Source organism: Trichomycterus rosablanca, chromosome 9 (assembly GCF_030014385.1).
Source record: "Trichomycterus rosablanca isolate fTriRos1 chromosome 9, fTriRos1.hap1, whole genome shotgun sequence".
Lineage (NCBI taxonomy): Eukaryota > Metazoa > Chordata > Actinopteri > Siluriformes > Trichomycteridae > Trichomycterus > Trichomycterus rosablanca.
The window spans coordinates 11,107,759-11,123,663 of record NC_085996.1 but is presented as its reverse complement, the minus strand read 5'-3'; the positions used below and the strand labels follow the sequence as shown (position 1 = coordinate 11,123,663).

Below are 15,905 nucleotides of genomic sequence, written 5' to 3'. Positions count from 1 at the left end.
CGGTTTTCCAGGACAGGTTCCACTCGGAACAGGCTTCGCCAGGGTCGACCAAAGAAGTTGAGTCCACGTGTTCGGCGTCATATCCAGAGGTTGGCTTTAAAAAATAGACACATGAGTGCTGCCAGCATAGCTGCAGAGGTTGAAGACGTGGGAGGTCAGCCTGTCAGTGCTCAGACCATACGCCGCACACTGCATCAACTCGGTCTGCATGGTCGTCATCCCAGAAGGAAGCTGACGCACAAGAAAGCCCGCAAACAGTTTGCTGAAGACAAGCAGTCCAAGAACATGGATTACTGGAATGCCCTGTGGTCTGACGAGACCAAGATAAACTTGTTTGGCTCAGATGGTGTCCAGCATGTGTGGCGGTGCCCTGGTGAGAAGTACCAAGACAACTGTATCTTGCCTACAGTCAAGCATGGTGGTGGTAGCATCATGGTCTTGGGCTGCATGAGTGTTGCTGGCATTGGGAAGCTGCAGTTCATTGAGGGAAACATGAATTCCAACATGTACTGTGACATTCTGAAACAGAGCATGATCCCCTCCCTTCGAAAACTGGGCCTCATGGCAGTTTTCCAACAGGATAGCGACCCCAAACACAACCTCCAAGATGACAACTGCCTTGCTGAGGAAGCTGAAGGTAAAGGTGATGGACTAAACCCAATTGAGCACCTGTGGCGCATCCTCAAGTGGAAGGTGGAGGAGTTCAAGGTGTCTAACATCCACCAGCTCCGTGATGTCATCATGGAGGAGTGGAAGAGGATTCCAGTAGCAACCTGTGCAGCTCTGGTGAATTCCATGCCCAGGAGGGTTAAGGCAGTGCTGGATAATAATGGTGGTCACACAAAATATTGACACTTTGGGCACAATTTGGACATGTTCACTGTGGGGTGTACTCACTTATGTTGCCAGCCATTTAGACATTAATGGCTGTGTGTTGAGTTATTTTCAGAAGACAGTAAATCTACACTGCTATACAAGTTGTACACTGACTACTCTAAGTTATATCCAAGTTTCATGTCTATAGTGTTGTCCCATGAAAAGATATAATGAAATATTTGCAGAAATGTGAGGGGTGTACTCACTTTTGTGATACACTGTAGATAGACAGACAGACAGACAGACAGACAGACAGATAGAAAGATGATAGATAGATGATAGATAGATAGATAGAAAGATGATAGATAGATAGAAAGATGATAGATAGATGATAGATAGATAGATAGAAAGATGATAGATAGATAGAAAGATGATAGATAGATGATAGATAGATAGACAGATACAGATAGATAGATAGATAGATAGATAGATAGATAGAAAGATGATAGATAGATAGACAGATAGATAGATAGATAGATAGACAGACAGACAGACAGACAGACAGATAGATCACTTTATTAATCCCATAGAAAAAGTCAGTTATTAGAGCAGCTCAACCTGTTGTTGTGTGTTTTTGCTACATCCGTATGTTACTCTATACCATTTCTCTGCCGGAGAAAGACATGGTGAACGGCGTCAGACAACCAAGCTTGTCTGCTGTATGGACACATGACTCAACGTTACTAATTCTGTTCTCCGTCTTTGATCCGACAGACCCAGCTGAACATCCTGCTAGAAAAGCTCCGTAGCACGGTAATCACACAATCAAGAACACTCCAATCCCACTAAAATGCATAAACATATTAGCATGATTTATCATTAAGGTCCTCCGTCTGCCAGCCTTCTGTCACGGTTAATGTTGCTCTGGCTAAACGCTCTCAGAGGAGGTTTTAATCATAATTTGTGTTTTGATTACAGGGCTCCAGTTTCATCCGCTGTGTTAAGCCTAACTTGAAGATGGTCAGCCACCTGTTTGAAGGTGCTCAGATCCTCTCGCAGCTCCAATGCTCAGGTTAGTGGCTCTGAATATTTGATGTACACTCTCATACTATGTCTAGCTACCTGCCATGGTTTGGCCAGATGTTAGAAATAAAAAAAACGATGTCTATTAAAGTATGTTGAAGTAAAGCTGGTTTCGGGATTCTCCAGAGGCTTCACACAGACTAAAACAACTGCTCAGTTTGGTCATGTTGGCATGTTTTTTTGGTCTTTGGCACATTATGCTGTTCCAGTTGACATCCCTTCATTTCACCTTATCCAAGACTTCATAAGCCAGACAGCAGGATCATCATCCAGCTTTACCATTTTGACCTTTCCTAGCACTTGTTGAATCATCTTGATGAAGTCTGGTCATTCTTGGCCAGCTTGTGCTCTGGTTTTGATACCACTTTAGTTTTGTTTGATCTATTTGGAACATACTTCTAGATACATGGAGATATAACACCCAAACTGATTGAATTTTGATCCAGTTTGCCTCTGACCTATGAGACGAATTTTTATATGAAGTAATTGGATCCCACTTTCTTTTTCCTTCTATTTTTATCACACTGCATCAGTGATTAAACAGCTTACAAAAATGTGCTTCCAAGAACAGCTAAAAATGCATTCCCCCCCCAATTTTCTCCCCTAATCTAGTCGTATCCAATTACCCTGGTTTCATTATGCTTCACCTCTACCGATACAACCCTCCACTGCTGACTGAGGAGCTTTGCAACGACACGTGTGCAGTACCAACTGCATCTTTTCACCTGCACGAGGCGAGATCATATGCTGATCAGCTTTGTGCACGGAGAGCCACACCCTGATCAGTATTATTTCCCAACCCTGGGCATCGCCATCAATCAGCCAAAAGAGGTCGTAATTGCACCAGTCATGAGGAACCCTGGTCCGGCTTTCCCATCCCTGAACAACAGCCAATTGTTCATGTGGCCGTCCAGCCCAGCCGGATGGCAGAGCTGAGATTTGATATGATATATTCAAAATCCCAGCTCTGGTGTGCTAGCGTATTTTACCACTGCCCCACCTGAGCAGAACTTTTAAAAACCTAGAAACTTAATTAAAATGTTCCTAGCTATTCTCAGGTTGTCCTCAAACACACAATGGTGGGTAGTAAACAGAAATTAGTGATTAAAAAGAATGTTTTTGTTATATGCTGTTTTTTCGAGTGTCCAGAACCCTGAGACATAACTTTTTAATCAATACCCTTGAAATGCTACACATTAGGACAGCAAGTGTACCATTTCACAAAGAAAATAGCTTTATTATCTGCAAAAACAGCTCATCTGGGGGTGTTTATAAATGTATTTTCTAATCTAAATTGCTACAAGCTTGTTGTTAGCCAGGAGTTACTGCTGATTCCAATGGCTTTGTTTTATTGCTATTGATTTCGTTTAAACTTGTGTTTAACTTGGTTGTTAATCTTGTCTGGTGCTTTAAACAGCCCTTAATTCCCGTGGTTCAAATGTTTTAAAGCTACTTATCAATTTGTAAGTATTTCTAACAAATTAGAGCTTTTTTTCACCTGTGTGTTGCTGACTAGAGCTCTTACTGTGCAAACACTTTCAAGTAGAGGCTTATGGAGAGGATTTTTACGTAGGTGGAAATGACAGATTTGTTGTACTTGAAACTGTTAAATCATCACACCATCTATTTTGGTCTTTCATTTCCTCAAGTGCAGAAAGATACTGTGATTTTAGCTATTGGGCTAAAAAAAGCCTCGTTAATGAACAACTTTTAATGCCTCGCAGCAAGAAGGTTCTGTGTTTGATTCCCCCAGGTTAATTGATGACACTAAAATTGCCTCTAGGTGTGTTTGTGTGTTAAGGTGTAAATGTGTTTGTATGTATGCCCTGCAATGGACTGGTGCAGTCCAGGGTGTTTCTGTGTACCTTGCGCCTGTAGAGAGCTGGGATAGGCTCCAGCACCCCCTGCGACCCTGATTAGATAAAGGGCTTGGACTGAATGAATAGAACACACTGTTACCTATAGTGGCTGAAATGATTATGTCATTTAACTCCACTTTTGTGAAGTGCCCTCCTCCTTAGTTCTTCATTAGTTCCTCATTACTGGTTAAGACTGACTCTAACTGGTGAATACTCTGTGCCCTTATAATTAGTGAATCTTTAACTGCATACATGAAGTATCAATGGAAGACAAAAGTTCAGGAATAAATCCCACACTGATAGCTACTGAGAGGAAATGTGTCTAGATGGAACCCAGAAAGCATGTCTGCCATGAAAATTTTCTTTAACAGATTTATCCTGGTCAGGGTCACAGCGGGTCTGGTTCCAGAGGAAAACACTGGGCGCAAATGCAGGAAAATCCCGGACAGGGTGCCAATCCATTACAAGGCTTTGGCCATCCCTCCAGATATTGTCATTCATCCCTGATAGCACCACTCGAATGTAAATCATTAAATGATAAAGAAAATATGAATAGACCAGAGTAACATATAGGCCTTTTCTCGATCTGACACCACATTATCCTGGTCACGGTTTTGGCAGGTTCGGCATCCCCGATATCACTAGACGTAATGTAATAACACAATCAATTAACGTTTTATGTGTTGTTAATGTGTTTTCTCAGGGATGGTGTCAGTACTGGACCTGATGCAGGGTGGCTTCCCATCCCGTGCACCCTTCCATGAGCTTTACAACATGTACAAGCAGTACATGCCGCCCAAGCTGACACGACTGGACCCTCGTCTTTTTTGCAAGGTAAGCTACCAGTTCTGAAATAAATCTTTAGTGTCGAGTCAAGGAGGAAATTGTCCAAGCACTGGCATGTACAGGTTGTATTAAATGCCACTTGTAAGTCACTTTGGATAAAATAATCTAATAAATAATAATGTAAATGTAAGTAATGTAAATGTCAGTCTGAACCAAAAACATTATTAAACACTTTTATTATTATTATTATTATTATTATTATTATTATTATTATTATTATTATTATTATTATTAAGGTTAGGTAAACTTTATATTTGTTCCTAAAATGTTGCTGTTTGGTTTTGCTGCTCAACAGGCTTTGTTCAAAGCTTTGGGTCTGAATGACAAAGACTACAAGTTTGGCCTCACTCGAGTTTTCTTCAGACCAGGAAAGGTAAGATTGTTCACCAGAGTCAAACTTACATGATCTAATATTTTTATAATAATAAGTATTACTGTTATTGTTGTTTTTTATTATTATTATGATATATTGTTATTGTAATTGTATTATAATAATAATTATTGTTACTATACCATATTACATAATAATAATAATTATTATTACTTAGTTATAATAATAATTGTTCTTATTATTAGTATTACCATAATTGTTGCTGTTGTTTTTATTATTATTATTATGAAATCATTGTTATTATAATTATAAAAATAATAATAATATTATTATTAATGATTATGATATTGTTTTGTTATTATAATAATATTATGATTATTATTATACTATTATATTATTATGTTATTATTATTATTAAATGGTATAATGTATTAATAATAATAGCTATTATTATTATTATTATTTAGTAAAATAATAATTGTTATTTTTGGTGTAACTATTGTTGCTTTGTTTTTATTAATATGAATCGATATTTATAATAATAATAAAAATTGTATTATTATTATACTGCATCAAATAATAATAATTATTATAATCCGTAATATTATTGTTTTTATTATTATGAACATGATATTATTTTGTTATTATAATTATATTCCTATTATTATTATGCAATTATATTATTATGTTATTATTCTATTATTATTATTATACTATATGGTGTAATAATAATAACAATTATTAATATTATTAATATTATTTTTTAGAATTTTGTTTTTAGTATTATTTAAATTAAAAATTCAGTTTACACTTTATTTATGTTTATTTCTATCATGCTGTTGTTATTTTGTATATAATTTGGCACACTGATAAATTATACCAGCCCACTACCACTGATTCAAATCCCCGGTGGTGCTATCGGCCGGTCAGACATACATACTGACGTGATTGAGTAAGTGGATGGATGAGGCCTAGCAATGGATTGGTGTTCAGTCTGTAGTGTGTTACTGCATTGTGCCCACTGATTACAGGAAAACCAGACCCACTGTGAGTGGGAAAGGAATCTCATGGTACTGTACATGTGTGTACATGTTTGTATGTACAGTATATACACTATATACGGCTGACCTCCCTTACTCAGGCACGACCACTTGTCCATGTTTGGACTCCTGGCCAGGCTGATAGCACCACCTGGGATTCAAACAACCTCAGTTAATGGCATACAGTTTTTAAATAGAGCTAAAGATAAATACATACCAGGATTGGTTTCACTATGAGGTGATTTAAATAAACATAACCTTCTAAATTAAATTCTTCTCATGGCGATAAACTCATTTTGGTTGTTGTGATTTAGAGAAACAGGATAAAAAAAAAATGCTTTCAACTCTGTAATGACAGCAGTTGGATTTGCATAGTAAACTAAAGTTAGCAGATGGTGTTTTTATTCCTGCTGAAATGAATCATTCCTTCATCATGAGGATGTAATCCAGCATGTTGTAGAAAGCTGTGGTGGATTTGCACAGAGACGAGGTTTTGGCGAGTGCAGATGTCGCACCGCAGCGAATCAGAATGGTGTTTGTGAATGTGAATAAATATGAAGACGGGTTTGATAAGCAACTGTTGTCACTTTCTATTTCCGTCATGAAAACTGTTGATGTGTGATAATGAATACGTTCTGGAAAATAAACATTTTCCTGTCTGTTTTCTCCACCATCAGTTTGCGGAGTTCGATCAGATCATGAAGTCGGATCCGGATCACCTGGAAGAGCTGGTGCAAAAGGTCAACAAGTGGCTGATCTGCAGCCGTTGGAAGAAGGTGCAGTGGTGTGCGCTGTCCGTCATTAAACGTACGTAACATGTACAGATATTCTCCATATATAAGTTAGGTTTTTGTTTTATTAAATGCTTGTTTAAAGAGTTATGTTTCATTGGCACTTCATCCAATAATGTATCAAGGGTGGGAAAAACAGAACCTAAAGCTTTCTAACATTTAGAAACCAATAAACAGTAGAGCCAAGGGTGCTTGGTGTAAAAGCATAGATACAAGTTCAAATCCCAGAGGTACAACACCAGCCTGGTTGTGTTCCTAAAAGTCACAGTCGGTCATATCTGTGTGAAGAAAGACTCCTACAGTGTAGTTGATGCATCGGCTTAAGTGGTGGAGAAATACAGAGGGAATAGCGTGTTCCTCAGTACATGTTAGGGCTCTCTGTAAGAATCCCAGCTGTCCAGTATAAACATTTCTTGCATAATTTGTGGTCGGATGTTAAACCATTCTTAAAACAGAAGAACTAGTTTTAGTTCTGGGTGCTTGAATGGTGCAGTGGTAAACCACACAAGCTCACTACTGCTGTGATCCAGGGTTGAATCCCCAGTAGTGCTATCAGCTAGTCGGGTGTTTACATACAGATATGTCGTGGAAAAATAAAGTCAGATGATCATAGAAGACAGAGAATTTATTGGCCAGATCGTAGGTTTATACAGCAGTGTATTAGCTGAAGAACAAAGAACAGAACTGTGGGCCTCCCTTTATACTGCTCTAGTCACGTTACTGTTTCAGCACTGCCTCTAAAGCTCGGGTGTAAAACATTCTGTGGTAACTGTTGTTCTTTATCTGCTTACAACATCTTGCAACGGCTTATCAAAAGACATGTTGCTTATTGCAGTACTTCCCACTCCAGCCACACATATTAGTATATGAATATAAGGATTTAATGCACAAGCAGCACAATACTAATATTCAGATTATACTAAGCATATAATCTAACCTTCCCACTACAGTGCTCATTCCATGTCATTGTTCATCCTTTTGGCCAGTTTAGGAAGTTAAGTAAAATTTGGCTTGTTAGATTATTTGTACTTTGATTAATCATTACCCAGGGGTCCAGGTTGTGTGTTCATTACACCATGCTAGGTAAGGTTTTCAAACAGTAGCCATATAATAAATTTCAGCTTTAAAGCTTGTGCAGCTCAATATAAAGTTCATGATTAACAGACTTGGCCATAGAGGCGATTATTCAATTCTTAGATCATTTTGTGGCTGCAGTTTTGAAGCATTTGACTAGTCAGATCTATAAAAATCTTTGCAGGTTCGGCTTCTCTTTATCAACATTTATGGTTCTGTGGATATTTAAGACTTAACAAGACCTGAACTGTAGGAGTCTTTAGGAGTCAAATACTGGCACTTAAATCAAGTAACCGAATGATTAATTACCCATTACCACCCTTAATATGCAGTGGATGGACTGAATCTGTTTGACTCAGCGCTAACCTCCAGCCAACGATCATCATCACAGCCGCCTAATAGTTTTCCTTAATGACCTGGAAACTTTGATTAAAATTTGAATCAATTTTAGCTGCATATGCTGAACAGTCTGATCTTATTTGCTCAGCAGTTACAGTCCATTCTGGCTGGATGTTCATTTTCTATCCAGTATACAGAATATTCCTGATTAAATGTCACATTTTGATGAGTTTGGATTTCCTCTACAGACAAAAAAGTGCAGTGCACCATTTTTATTTATTTGCTGAATTTAACATGGTAAAATATGACATATGGGTGTTATAGGAATCAGGTGCACTAGTCCACCACAGCAGTCTGAGCTGCTACATTTATACATCAGTGGTGCTCAACAGAGTAGTGGAGGAACACACAGAGTATAGTGTGTCTCTCTGTACGCAGTACAGCTCTCTATAAGAATCCACCGCTCTCTGGTGTAAAGAAACGATGACTGCACATGTGTTTATTGATGATTTCCACGAAATTCCAGCCTTCCAGCCTAGTATCACATATCAACTTTTGTAGATCAAAAAAAGTGATAGGATTTGAGTTTTAATAATAATAATAATTAAAGAATAAAATAATAACAAATTAAAATGATATAATGATAATGAAATATACAATTAAATATACAATAAAATGTAACATTATGACGCTAATAGAGAATTCAGCACTATGCCATGATTATCCGTAGTAGGTGTGTTTATATAGACTTTTTCTTTCTCTTTTTCCCTCTCAGTGAAAAATAAGATTCTTTGTAGAGCCTCCGCCTGTGTGAAGATGCAGAAGACTGTACGCATGTGGCTTTGCAAGAGAAAACACAGACCTCGGTGAGTGATCATCTTATACGATGGTGTATTAGGGCCACTGTTAACATTTAATACTGTATGTTTTGATTTTGAGAATAAAGTCTAAATGGTTTGAGAATAAAGTCGTATAGGTTTTGATTTTGAGAATAAATTCAAAATGATTTTAAAAATAAAATTGAACTGATTTTGAGAATGAATTCAAAATGATTTTAAAAATAAAATTGAAATGATTTTGAGAATAAATTCAAAATGATTTTAAAAATAAAATTGAAATGATTTTGAGAATAAATTCAAAATGATTTTAAAAATAAAATTGAAATGATTTTGAGAATAAAGTTGAAATTATTTAAAAAATAAAGTTGAAATGGTTTTGAGAATAAAGTTAATTCTTGACCGAATGGGCACAAAATGCCACATATAAAAGTTTTTGGAAAAAAGTTGAAAGTTGGGCTTCTTAATATTATCGTCCAGGTTTTTGGGATATGATGTGCAACATGCTCATTCTTAAGTGTCAATAGTATTTTGGCCACAGAGTAAATATTAGTTGCATTATGGTTAATGAGAAGTGTAGGACCCCATAAGCACAATAGTAATATAATTTTAGGGTTATGATGTATGGAGAGTTCGTATGTGTGCAGATGTGATGCAGTAAGAAATGTAAAATGATTGAACCATCAGAGTCTACTGTAGAGACATTAAAGAAATTAGACTAATGTGACCTATGTATTAGAATCTAAAAACAAGATGTGTGTGCAGCATCGAGGGCCTGGTGAAGCTGAGTAACCTGAAGAAGCGCATTGCCAAGCTAAACGAGGCCGTGTCCGGGCTTAAAGAGAGCAAACAAGAGATGAGCAAGCAGATCCAGGAACTGGACACCTCAATCAATGCGGTCATGCTCAAGATCAAGGTGTGTGTGGGTGCATAGTCATTTACATTTACAGTATTGTACAGAGGGACTCGCAGAAGTTCCTTGTGTTTCCATCAGTATTCAGCATTTTCTAACTCTAAATAAGTAGACTGCAGTGTAAAAACACATTGCTGAAACAAAAGTATTGGGACACCACTGTTAATTTTTGATTTCATGCGTTTCAGCCACGACAATCGCTAACAGATGTAATAAATTAATTATATAAAGAAAAACAGATGCTTCCAACTTTGCAGCAACAGAATAGGGAAGGATCTTTCTTGTTCCAGGATGGGTTTGCCCCTATACACAGAGCAAGGTTCATAAATGGAACATCAATTCAGGCTTTCTTGGTTAACATCAGTGCAAATGCTGTTATCTTTTGACTAAATGGGCACAGATACCCACAGACATACTTGAAAGTCTTGTGAAAAGCCTTCTCACAAGTGTGTCTGTTGTTATAGCTAAGAAGTGGTCATTCAATTTTAATTCCATTTGTTTTTGAAGTGCAACAAGCTTATACTTGTCCAAATACTTTTGGCCATATAGCGTAGTTGAAAATAGAGATTTTTTATGTAGTTAAACTAATAAGTGGGTTTTTAGTCCACTACTGCTGGAATTTCTCGCTCTCAAGCTTTTTAGTTGGAATCCTATCTGTGCTATCGACCAGCCAGTCGCCTACACAGACACATGATTGGCTGTCTGTCTGTAAGGGGGATAAACAATGGACAGGGCAGGGTACCTTGTCCTTCAACTCCAACTTTGCCAGCCAGTCGAGGCACCTGCAAAAGGGCAGACATGATTTGATTGTGATTCCCCCCCGATACCGATAGGACAATACAGTGTCTCCAATTAGCCTGGCTGCATGTTTTTGGACTGTGGGAGGAAACCGGAGCACCCGGAGAAAACCCACGCAGACACGGGGAGAACATGCAAACTCTGCGCAGAAAGGACCTGGACTGCCCCACCTGGGGATCAAGCCCAGGACCTTCTTGCTGTGAGGCAACAGCGCTACCCACCTAGCCACCGTGCCGCCCACACAGTTTACCCTTTGATGGGCATTAATATAGAAACGGCCCTCTCCATAGCTACAACAGCCTGCACTGTTTCTCTGGGAACCTTTCCAGATGTGATTTTTCTGTCTGTGGGAATTTGTGTCCATTTATTCAAAGAAACGGGCACTGATGTTGGCTCACTATTGATGTTCCAGTTCATCCCAAAAGTGTTCAGTATGGCTGAGGTCAGGGCTCTGTGCAGACCATTGAAGTTCCTTAATACTAACATTAAATTATGTCGTTTATTATTTATATCGTTATTATTATTACGTATACACCTGTCAGGAATGGGTGTGGATAAAGCTCTGTACTCATTTATTACAATGGGTGTCTACATACTTTTAGCCATATAGTTTGTCTCGATTCTCTTCTCTATTGTTACTCACATACAGATGTTCATGTATCAACATCGTAAACGTAATAGAAACTGAACTAATCAATCATTATCACTCTGAAAATCAAATTTTGGCTGAACGGCTGACCTTGACTATGTGTTTAGCATACATTACAGCTCATTAAATAGATTCAGTCCGTGCTTATATGTTGCCACTTGTTCCTGGCTCTCTGGAGGGGGTTAACTGATGGCGTTTCGGCAGCCTCCGCTGAATACCAACTAGCTCTGCATCTGGATTCCATCGGTCACTGATTCTGTTATTTAAATTGACAAGAGAGGCTTGTGTCAAGCATGACTGACACCGAAATTAGAGAACGTCGAGGGTGTGTTAAGTGCTTATGAATATGGATAAACAAGTGTAGACAAAGCTTTGAGAATTCATATTGGACTAAAAAGAAGAAGCAGGAATACAGGACATATGGGATGAAGTGGGGCTCATATATTCGATGATTTGCGACTGAAGTCTTGTCTTGTTCTGTCTAGACCACTGTAATGAATCGTATAGACATGGACCATGAGCATCAGGCGCTGGTGACGCGCTCCGAGAAGCTTCTCGGCACCATGCAGAAGCAGAAGCAGGAGGAGGAGGAACAGGAGAGACTGCGACGTATTCAGGAGGAAATGCAAAAGGAAAAGCAGAAAATAGAGGAAGAGGAGCAGCGCCGCAAACAAGCCGAAGAGGAGAGACGCCTGTAAGAACATGGGCTGGGACAGTAAGAGAGGGAGGAGATGTCTATAAGGACATGGGGTTGGAGGGTTAGAGAAAGTAGAGATGTCTGTAAGAACAGAGTGGGAGGGTTATAGAAGGAAGAGATGTCTATAAGGACATGATGGGAGGGTGAGAGATATAGGAGAGACTTTTGTAAGAACACAGAGTGGCAGGGTAAGAGAGAGAGAAGACATGTCTGTAAGAACACGGTGGGAGAGTAAGAAAGAGGAGAGATGTCTGTAAGAACACAGAGTGAGAGGGTAAGAGAGAGAAGACATGTCTGTAAGAACATGGTGGGAGAGTAAGAAAGAGAAGAGACGTCTGTAAGAACACCATGGGAGGGTGAGACATTTTGAGAAACTTCTGTAAGAACACATGGAGAGAGAGTAAGAGAGATTAGAAATGTCTATAAGAACACAGGGTGGTGAAGTAAGACAGAGAAGAGACTACTGTAAGAACACATGGATAGAGAGTAAGAAAGAGGAGAGACGTCTGTAAGAAATGGGGTGGGAGAGTAAGAGAGAGGAGAGACGTCTGTAAGAACACCATGGGAGGATTAGAGAGGGGAGAGATGTCTGTAAGAACATGGGGTGCAGGGTGGGAAGGTTGGAGAGAGAAGAGACGTCTGTAAGAACACCGTGAGAGGGTTAGAGAGGGGAGAGATGTCTGTAAGAACATGGGGTTCAGGGTGGGAGGGTTAGAGAGAGGTGAGGTCTGTAAGAACACAGTGTGGGAGGGTTAGAGAGGAAACAGACATCTGTAAGAACATGATGGGAGGGTGAGAGATAGGAGAGACTTCTGTAAGAACACAGAGTGGGAGGGTAAGTGAGAGAAGACAGACGTCTGTAAGAACACGGTGGAAGAGTAAGAAAGAGTCTGTAAGAACACGGTGGAAGAGTAAGAAAGAGTCTGTAAGAACACATTGAGAGAGAGTAAGAAAGAGTCTGTAAGAACACATTGAGAGAGAGTAAGAAAGAGTCTGTAAGAACACATTGAGAGAGAGTAAGAAAGAGTCTGTAAGAACATGGTGGAAGAGTAAGAAAGAGTCTGTAAGAACACATTGAGAGAGAATAAGAAAGAGTCTGTAGGAACACATTGAGAGAGAGTAAGAAAGAGTCTGTAAGAACACATTGAGAAAGAGTAAGATAGAGGAGAGACATTTGTAAGAGACGGGGTGGGAGAATAAAAGAGAGAACAGATGGCTGTGAGAACACATGGAGAGAGAGTAAGAAAGAGGAGAGACGTCTGTAAGAACACCGTGGGGGTTAGAGATAGAAAAGGCATAAGAACACAGGGTAGGAGGGTAAGAGAAAAGTGTGGTAAGGACTATTGACATGGCAGCTATTTGGGATGAGGCCAATAGTAAAATCTCTGCTTACCTATTAGGAGGCTCTGCTTCTTAAATGAAGGGTGCAGCAAGGGAGCTTCAACTAGTGCTGTAATTAGGATGGGGGCAATGAAGCACATCCATGTGGGGATTATTGATAAAATCCCCTAGAAAGTGAGCGACAGCTGACAGGACTCAATACCTTTGTGTCTTTATTGAACACAGGTGTTTCAATTAAGGAGATGAGATTGGAATTGTGGGTAATAGAGCCCAACCCAAAAAAAAACTGCTTGTGTAAATTATTGCCTGAAACGAATTCAAGAGGGAATTTCTTTAAAATTGGTTATCAATCTTCGAGAAGACAAGCTGAGACACATGGAAGATAATGTAGTGCTGTAACTAGGTGTCATGCAAAGATCACAGCATGAGCCCAGCATATAATCCTGAAGGATGGAAAGAAGACTGAAGAAAGATGACTCCTACTTTAATGCAGGGACACCAATGAGGAAAACACTGGACTAGTTCAACTTCTTTTAGACATCTCTCCTTTGAAGTATAGCGGAGGAAGCATTCTTATACAGTATAAGGTTGTTTTGCAACCTTAGAGCTTGGACAGCTGTGTATGAAGTTTAAGAACAGGACGTCAGGGTAGCGATACATCACACGGAGCTTAGTTGAAGCTGGATGATGCAACACGTATCAAACAAATGATGCAATAATTTCAGGATCAAAGAAAGTTCAAGATCAAAGTCTTTTGGTCTTTGATCAAAGTTTTTAATCGTGCAGGCCCCCCCCCATAAAAAAATTCTGGCACTCCCTTTGACACAGGATACACTTTTAGCTAAGAGGACAAAAAGTATTGTCTTCTTGCTCATGGAAATCCGATGAATCCATGGGCTTGAACCAGCGACCTTTTGATTACTAGTCCAGTACATTTACATTGCATCCAGTACCATTCGATCCAAGGACCTTGCTCAGGGGCCCAACAGTGGCAACTTGGCGGTGACCTTCAAATGACTAGTCAAGTACCTTAACCACTAGGCTACTGCTACCCATTCCTAGGTCCACCTAGGTTTGCTTGAGTGGGATCTAAATGATTCTGAATCAGAATCATTCATAAACACCATTTGATTCGTAGTCATCATTCTTAGACAGTATATTGTTTAAACAATTGAGAGTTAAGGACCTTGCTCAGGGGCCCAACAGAGGCAAATTGGTGGTGACCTTTGAATGACTAGTTAGGTACTTTAACCACTAGGCTACTACTGCCCATTCAGTCTGCTTGAGTGGGATTTGAATCTACAACTGAATCAGAATCATTCATAGACACCATTCGATTCATAGTCACCATTTTTAGACAGTATATTGTCTAAACAATTGAGAGTTAAGGACCTTGCTCAAGGGCTTAACAGTGGAAACTTGGCGGTGACATTTGAATGACTAGTCAAGTACTTTAACCACTAGGTTACTACTGCCCATTCCTCTCATGGGTCTGCTTGAGCGGGATCTGAATGTACAACTGAATCAGAATCATTCATAGACACCATTCGATTCGTAGTCATCATTCTTAGACAGTATATTGTTTAAGCAATTGAGGGTTAAGGACCGTGCTCAGGGGCCCAGCAGTGGCAACCTGGAAGTTGTGGGGTAGAACCAGTGACCTTTTGATTGCTAGTCCAGTACATGTACATTACATTTACATTTTTGGCATTTAGCAGACACTTTTATCCAAAACGACTTACAATGATATTGAATGCAATTTGAGCAATTGAGGGTTGAGAGCCTTGCTCAGGGGCCCAACCTATGTGTCTACCATGCTTTGCCGTATTTGTTTAAATGTCGTTTTGAAAGATTAGGGGCGTTTTTTTTGCACGTATACAAATAAGATCCCAGTCATACGTTTGCAATTTGTGTTTTTATGAACAAACAAAAAGCCAGTTTACTTTTGACATCAAAAACTCAGAACGGTTTAACGCCTGAATGTCTTGCTGATCTTCTAAAGCAGTATAGCCCACCTCAAACACATCTAGAGCAGTAGGTACTGGACCACAGGTTGAAACACCGCTGGTTCAAACCCGATGTCAGGGCACCGGGATAATTCGCTAGCACACCAGTGCTTTGATTCTGAACTCCCTTGGTTCGAAACTCAGCACTGCTACCGGTTGACTGAGCGCCCCCTAACGGGCATAATTGGCAATGATTAAAGCAGACAAAATTGGCTATTAAAAAAGGCTGCCGGGTGGAGAAAAAAGACCGGACCGAAAAGTGGGTGGGGTTTTCAATGCCGTGCAAGGACCCTGGTTAGGAGCCTGAGGAGCCCGGAGATCAGGGTGTTGCTCTCCTCGTGCAAATTTATCAAATGTGTAGGCGAATAAGAAAAATTGTTGACTGTGCACTTGTCGCAGGGGGCGTGAGGCAGGCAAAATGACCCTTCTTGGACATGACCAGAGTCTCCAGCAGCCAAGCTGCCACTGTTGTATGAATAAAAGCAT

General features: G+C 39.5%; 1 protein-coding gene across 5 annotated transcripts in view; it reads left to right on the top strand.

The window, feature by feature from the left end:
* Positions 1–15,905, top strand: part of myo6a (myosin VIa) — a 128,464-nt gene that overhangs the window by 73,145 nt on the left and 39,414 nt on the right. For all 5 annotated transcript variants that reach the window (XM_063001872.1, XM_063001871.1, XM_063001870.1 and 2 more), the window contains exons 19-26: positions 1,591–1,629; positions 1,795–1,888; positions 4,462–4,592; positions 4,900–4,977; positions 6,653–6,782; positions 8,955–9,045; positions 9,781–9,931; positions 11,861–12,069. In XM_063001872.1, coding sequence (XP_062857942.1) covers positions 1,591–1,629; positions 1,795–1,888; positions 4,462–4,592; positions 4,900–4,977; positions 6,653–6,782; positions 8,955–9,045; positions 9,781–9,931; positions 11,861–12,069 — 923 coding nt within the window. The remainder of the gene's footprint in view (positions 1–1,590; positions 1,630–1,794; positions 1,889–4,461; positions 4,593–4,899; positions 4,978–6,652; positions 6,783–8,954; positions 9,046–9,780; positions 9,932–11,860; positions 12,070–15,905) is intronic.